General features: G+C 41.3%; 1 protein-coding gene across 1 annotated transcript; it reads right to left on the reverse strand.

The window, feature by feature from the left end:
- Nucleotides 1–1,207: 1,207 nt before the first annotated feature.
- On the reverse strand, nucleotides 1,208–6,564 carry LYG1 (lysozyme g1). Its single transcript, XM_004752869.2, has 5 exons — nucleotides 6,498–6,564; nucleotides 4,409–4,513; nucleotides 3,291–3,484; nucleotides 1,674–1,806; nucleotides 1,208–1,478 (listed from the first exon to the last, which is right to left on the reverse strand). Exons 1-5 carry the CDS (start codon nucleotides 6,538–6,540, stop codon nucleotides 1,360–1,362), a joined length of 594 nt encoding a protein of 197 aa, XP_004752926.1. The 5' UTR covers nucleotides 6,541–6,564; the 3' UTR covers nucleotides 1,208–1,359.
- Between the last annotated feature and the right edge of the window lie 275 nt (nucleotides 6,565–6,839).

The following is a 6,839-nucleotide window of genomic DNA, read 5'->3' on the forward strand; positions in this document are numbered from 1 at the left end:
GTAGTGCTGAGCACACAGTAGTTTCTTAAAAGCACTTCTGCCTCAGATGATGACAGTGATCCTAAAATGACACTCTGCAGAGTGTTGACATCCTATACTTTGTAGAACAGGACACTCATTACATTGACAGAACACACAACCCCTTGAATTAAATAATTTACCAGCATAGTGCTGGGCAGCATCCTTGAGGGCAATTCTGACTGATGAAGCACTGTATTATGCCTTGGCTCTGTTAGTCTTAACTGCCCCAAACCAGGGAATAGTTCAGCTGAGTTGAGGGAAGATGGGTGTGGGAGAAGATTCTGTGGCCCAGGGTCCAAGAAAGGAGGTAAAATGAGATAACAGAGAGGCTCTCCTAGGGCTAAGCTAATGCTGTGGAGTTAACAAGTGACTCTCTGGGGCAACTGGGTGGCTCAGTAGGTTAAGCATCTGCCTTTAGCTCAAGTCATGATTTTGGGGTCCTGGGATTGAACTCTGTGTGGGGCTCCCTGCTCAGTGGGAAGCCTGCTTCTCCCTCTGCTGCTCCCCTTGCTTATGTTTTTTCTCTCTCAAATAAATAAAATCTTAAAAAACAACAACAACAAAAAAACAAGTGACTCTTCTGAAACCTTTCCACCCAGCAGATGGAGCTAGCCACCATCTCACCTTTTTCTCATCAGAAGTTTTCAGTGAGGTTTGGTGTCTGCCTTGAGCTCAGGGTATGGTTCCAGGGTCCTGGGATGGAGCACACACCCTACCCACCATGAGGAATCCCTGTTCAACTGGAAATCTGCTGCTCCCTCTCCTTCTACCCCTTCCCTCACTTTCTCTTTTAGCTCACTCTCTGTCTCAAATGAATAAATACAATCTTAAAAAAAAGTTTTTAATTAAAATTTGCAACTATGATTTTTATCAAAGAAATCAGTGATGGAGTTTGCCAGATAAAATATCAGGTACCCAGATAATTTAAATTTCAGATAAACTGTGAATAATTTTTTAGGATAAATGTGTTCTAAATATTGCATTGGTACTTACACAAAAAAAATCATTCTTTACCTGGAATACAAATTTAACTGGGCTTCCTGTATTTTTATTTGCTAAATCTGGCAATGCCAGTCAATGAGGAAGAGGATTCATTTCATGGAAATCCACATTGCAGCTAACTTCCATGGGAGTAACTTTAATTAGAGACACAGTCTTTCATTTACACACTCACCACACCACAAAATGCAGACAATTCCTCCTTTAATGTGCTTCATGTTATTTTGATGAACTTCAGGTCAAATTCAGATTCACAGGTACAAGCCCCATTGGCTAGTTTTATCTGTGTAACAGCTGAGGTCTTCTATGTGATAATGACCTTGGATTTGCTCTGAAACATTAGAAGCCATGTCTCTTGAAGTATTTGGCTCGGGCAAGGACATCATTGCAGAAATCACAGCTCAGGTCCTGGCTGCTTCTGATGTACTCAGGAGCTCCAGCATAAGCACAGAGTCCACCTGGAATTTTGTGAGATCGGTTAATGCTGACCTTGTAGCCCCTCATCGCTCCAAGGTCTCAGTGGTTAACTTAGATTCTCTTTCCTAATTGGTCATCAGAAGGCAACTGAGGTTTGGGGGAATCTTGTGCAAGGTCTTATATTTGTTCTGATTAATTCCATGCTGTGAAATCACCAAGTCCTGTGTTACACTTACCTCTTAGATACTGATCAGAGTTCCAGGTTGGAAACCTCCTCTGGATTTCTTTGATCCTAACAGTTAAGACCTCGGTTATTTGAGAAACCCGGGACTCGCTGATCCAGGATGTTGGAGCATAAAGACCAAGGTCCTAGAGGGAGAGAGGCAGAGGAAAAATGATGTAAGCCATGTGGGAGGGTGACAGGACTTAATGGGACCAGTACTGCATTCTCATTTCCCTCCTTTTTTCTCTCCTTCTCCTTTAGCTAAACTAATGCCACCTCTAATCTCCCTGCAGATAAACAGTAAAGCTACAAGGTTTGGGCAAAGGAAGGATGAGCAGACATTTCACAGCTGCTTCATTATAATGGTGAGCGGAAGAGTTGGAAGTCAAAGGTGATAGAAGTAGTGGACATACCAGTCTGATGCCCTCTTTCAATGCTGCAAGCACAAGCCTTCCAAATAGGTCAGAAAGGGGGTTTTCTATCTGTACTTGTAATTCTCCTTCCAGATCTTCTGAATGTCTAAAAGTGCTTCTAATTTTTCTTATACAACTTTGTTTCAACATATTTAGAAGAAATGTCTGACTCTGGAGAATTCTTTCAACTTCAAAGTAGATGGAGGCATCATTTTCCCAAAAACAAGATTTTACAAAGAAGGCAGAGTGCTAAGTGATGCTGACCCTAACATCGCCTAAGTTGCTCTTGGTCCTGGTTCGGCATTTTCCAGCTGCCATGTGACTTTGCAGGAACGACCCTCTCCTTGTAAGTAAGTGGTTACTTCCTCACTTGGAAATGATGGATTGCATGCCTTCCCTCATCCCATCCTCATCCGATTATTGGATGCGGCCCCAAGTAAAAAAGATAGAGTATTTGAAAGTACTTTTAAATTGGCAAGTGTCATTCCACTTTAAACTGGGAAGCCAGTTTAAAGATCACTGAGGAATATATTTTCCTAAAAGCTTAAGAAATGACTGTACTACATAAAGGCTTCTCAACTGCTGCAACAATGATGTGAAATGCAATAGAAAAAAATCACTGTGCCACTGTCTCCTTGCTATCACCGATTCCCCCAGTACACAGTTAATTCAACTGTGGGGTTAATGCCCAGTTCCTTGGGAGATTTTCTGGGACAAGTGAAACCAGGCAGAATTTGTGCAAAAATAAAGCTGGATCTTCAGAACTCAGGATTGAAGACAGGAGGAAGAAGGAGAAGACAAAGGAAGGAAGAAGACAAAGGAGAATGAATTCAGTATTTGCTAAAAATCTGCCGGATACTAAACATGTTTTCATAACATTCCATTGAGTCTTCATTAACAGTTCCAGGAGGCTGGTGTTTCATAGGTGAGGAAATTGAATCCTAGGGAGATTAAATGAGGTCACATGGTAGCAAAATAACAGAGCAAGTATTCAAGATAGGGTACCATGGATAAGATCCTGGAAACACAGCACAGTTGATTCTGAAAAGAAACCATGGCTCACGAAGCCATGATGTTGCTACTGGTATGGAGTACCTTTCACTCTGTATCCCATGGCACTGTGCTCCAGAGTGTCAACAACAACAAATGTGAAGATGTCCCCTTAGCATTGCACCATGCAGCACGACGGCCATATGCCATAACTGACAGGGGTTTACCTGCACAGCCCCGATGCCATCGCCCATGTTGCCCACATTGGTCATAACGTTGCCGCCATGAGACTCCCTGGACAAGACACCAGCAATCACTGCAGGATCCACACAGTACTTTTGGCCAGCAGTACGAATCACAGGCTGGTATCTCAAGAGGTATGGCATGTCTATTTCAGCCAGCCTTTCAGAAGCACGAACTCCTAATGCAAACACAGAAGGAAGGATGTGGCTGTGTGACTTATGCTGACGTGGGAGCTCAAGAGAAGAGAAATCACACTGCAGGTATCTGGGTAGTGGTCTAGGACCAAGAAGTCCTTGCCTCAGTCTGAAATCCCTTGAGGCCATTCCTAGACCTGAGACTATGATTCTCCTCCTTTAAGCTTGAGTTGGCATCCACACAGGCAATGTTCTTTATGACTGCCAGTGCCCCTTGCTGGTCTCTCAGAGGCTGCTCTGGCCCATGCAGGACAATTCCCTGGGCACAAGCACACTGACTCCATCCTAAGCACCCCAAAGAGAGTTACCCAGTAAAAAGTACTTGTCCATTAGCTACAATGAGCACCATATATAAAAGAGAGATTCTTCCAACGCCTTCAAGAAGTTGTTGGAGAGTTTCCCTGACAGATTTGCTCACTCTTGCCCACCTTTCCACCCTAAAATGACACTCAGAAATTGCATGAGCTTAAATCTTCATAAAATAACAAGGGTACTGGGCAAAATGAAAACCAATGCTAATTTACCTGGCTAGCCCACTCACCTTGTAAGCATTTTTTTTGGTTTCAAAATACTCTCATCCACATTCTATCAACCTGAGTTTACAACAAAATTGTAAAGTGAGTATTTTTAACCCCTTTCTGTGGAGGCAGAGGAGAACTAAGTGACTTGTTGAAGAACCAGAGCCCACACTCAGACAAGTTCTTTGGATTCGATGTTTAGTGCTCTTCCTGCCACTTGGTAGTGTAGGGTTGTGGGAAATAGTGGGAAATGAAGGAGAAAGAGAGGGACACATGGGTGTGGGATATCAAGGGAAGGGGCAAAATCCTGTTAAAGCCACCCTTGCCAAAAGGAGGCATCTTCTGAGAGAAAGAAGAGGAGGGGAGGTGGACAATGAGATTATAACCTACCACAGTAGTTCAGGCCATGACGCTTTCCAATCCCGCAAGAAGCCCCAGGGGTCTCAAAGTTTCGGATATTTCCATAGCATCCCCAGTTGCTGCTTTCAGATAAATCTACAAATTGAGAAATTTTCGGCCTAAGGCATTGAACGGCTTTGATCATCTTCTGTCCACAAATGAAATGCCATTAATAAAAAGAATTTTACCAAAATCAGTAACAACAAGAAGTTCACTCTGAACTGAAACATTTTGAAATTTACAGTACAGTGACTAGGAAATTATCATAGAAACTTCCTCAATACTAAGTTGTCACCTCCTATCCTACAGGCATGAGCAACTGTTGTAGCAGCTATATTCCTCGCAAAAAGCCCTGAACTATCCAGTGCTGTTGAGTTGGTGTCTTGGAATCAAACCAGAGGATCTGTTCCCTGTAAGTAGTCTTCATCCTATATCTTAGGTAAACCCTCAGTACTTCTTCTCCTTCAAATATTCCTGTCTGGCTGGTCTGGTGAGATATTTATCGTTGCTCTAGAGAAACATGTACAAAGCCTGGTCTTCCCCGGGGTCTCAAACCAGACCCAAAGTAAAGGCACAGTGACTTGGAGCTGGCTTTCCCTGGATGTGTGTTCTTCTAGATGGGGGTGCCTAAGACAGCAAAGAGGGGAGGACATCTAAGGGAGCACAGGACCAGGTCTCCACAGGGGGCTCCCTCTTTCCACTTCTTCCTTTTCAGTCTTTGCATTTCCATCTCTCTCTCTCTACCTGCTGCTATCCTTCCAGGGAGGAGAGATTTTTCACAAAGGCCACTGAAAAAAGGACATTTCCTAGTATTCATAATTCAAACTAGAAGTACACATGAGAGTAATGAACAGTAATGAGATACCTACAGGGGGGCAGGAAGGTGCCCATTGAGAAAATCATCTCACTGTGATAAACCTGTAAGGACTCCTCATTAGATTACTCTTTTTTATTTGCTTTATTCTTTGCTCATATCATCAGATCTTAATGGTTTGCAAGTCTTTGGCAACAAATCCATTGCACATCATCATGTGTGTATTGTATGTTCATGTAAATGCCTCTTAAGTTTCTATTTTCTTATTAAGAGCTTCTTGGAGTTGACATCTGAAGATATTAATATTTTGGAGTAAATGCTTCTACTTCACAAACTTTTGATAAGAAATCTGAAAGAAATGTGGAGATTGAATGATCTGGTCTTTAAAAAAGTGTACCAAAAAATTAAACAACCCAATGTGTTCTTTCATATTTTTTAATTTGTTTATCTTTATAACTGGTGACAAATACCCTTAATATTGTAATGGATTGTGTCATTCATTGCTCTCTGCCCCATAGCCACTCCATAGTCACATTAGATACTCCTTGAAGTTCCATATTCCCAGAATATATTTTAGAAATTTAAAAATACTTGTCAAATAAATGGATCACTCAATGAATGAATGAATGTAAGACCCCATCAGAGAAATCATCAGAATTTAGAGCCAGGAAAAAGTTTGCTTCTCCAGAGGAACTATGCTTCTTCCTTTTTTTCTTTCTTTCTTTTTTTTTTTTTTAAATCAAAAGACATGTACTTTTCCATTTTGGTTTGCAAGGAACCTTAAGACCAAATCTGAAATGCAAGCATAGCAATTATGTCAGCTTCAGTGGTTAGCTTAGTCACATGTCCTCGATCCCCTTTGTGATAGTTTACTATTTGAAATTACATTAGTCTTATTATTGTGAACCATCTCAATCCTCTTATGGAAATACGTGGTCTATGAATAATTTCAGTAACTACTTTTGGTGAGATGGTTTTTATAGAGGGACAATGAGTACTTAACAATGATGTATATTTAAAGTCTAGTCTCCAGCAATGCTGATTTAAACCTACTCCACATTCTGGAGAGCCCCCTCCTTTTGCAGGGCACCTGGAAAGAGGCCATTCATCAGTGGCTGTTAGTAAGTCCAGTATTTATCGGACAACTTAAAAGAAAAACAACATTTTCAGCACAGTTGCAAGTTGCAAGTATCAGAAATACCATTCTGTTCCTATGCTTATCCTTCCCATCTCCCAGGTCAAATGGGAAACATTAAATACACTCACCAGTAAGGGCAAGAAGACCCAGAAGTAGCCACAGCACAGACATTTTGATGAGCTGGCTCTACAGGTCCTAAAATGATTTTATAATAGAAATTAGTTCAAAGATGTGATAACATCCATTATCATCAGAACAATATGTAATGTTTCTATGGAAAGAGGTAAAAAAAGAAAAGGAAAGAATAAGTTTCTCCATGTCTGAACTAAGAAAAGTAATGATCTGAATCATAATGAAAAAAGCAAAAGTAAGACTTGTGCTCCATCCATCCTTTGAATTAACTTAAATATGACGAGACTCCTGCTTGGCTCACAGAGACTCACCAGACCATTGAGCTACCAGAGAGAATT

This window comes from Mustela putorius, unplaced genomic scaffold (genome assembly GCF_011764305.1).
Source record: "Mustela putorius furo isolate JIRA1106 unplaced genomic scaffold, ASM1176430v1.1 tig00000224_pilon_pilon_pilon, whole genome shotgun sequence".
NCBI classification, from domain to species: domain Eukaryota; kingdom Metazoa; phylum Chordata; class Mammalia; order Carnivora; family Mustelidae; genus Mustela; species Mustela putorius.

What these genes read in the sequence shown, in the direction of transcription:
- LYG1 (XM_004752869.2), bottom strand. Translation starts at nt 6,540, where the DNA reads ATGTCTGTGCTGTGGCTACTTCTGGGTCTTCTTGCCCTTACTG. An exon ending in GGGTCTTCTTGCCCTTACTG is followed by an intron (nt 4,514 to 6,497) that starts GTGAGTGTATTT and finishes CTCAATTTGTAG; the next exon opens with ATTTATCTGAAAGCAGCAAC. An exon ending in CTCTGATCAGTATCTAAGAG is followed by an intron (nt 1,479 to 1,673) that starts GTAAGTGTAACA and finishes ACAAAATTCCAG; the next exon opens with GTGGACTCTGTGCTTATGCT.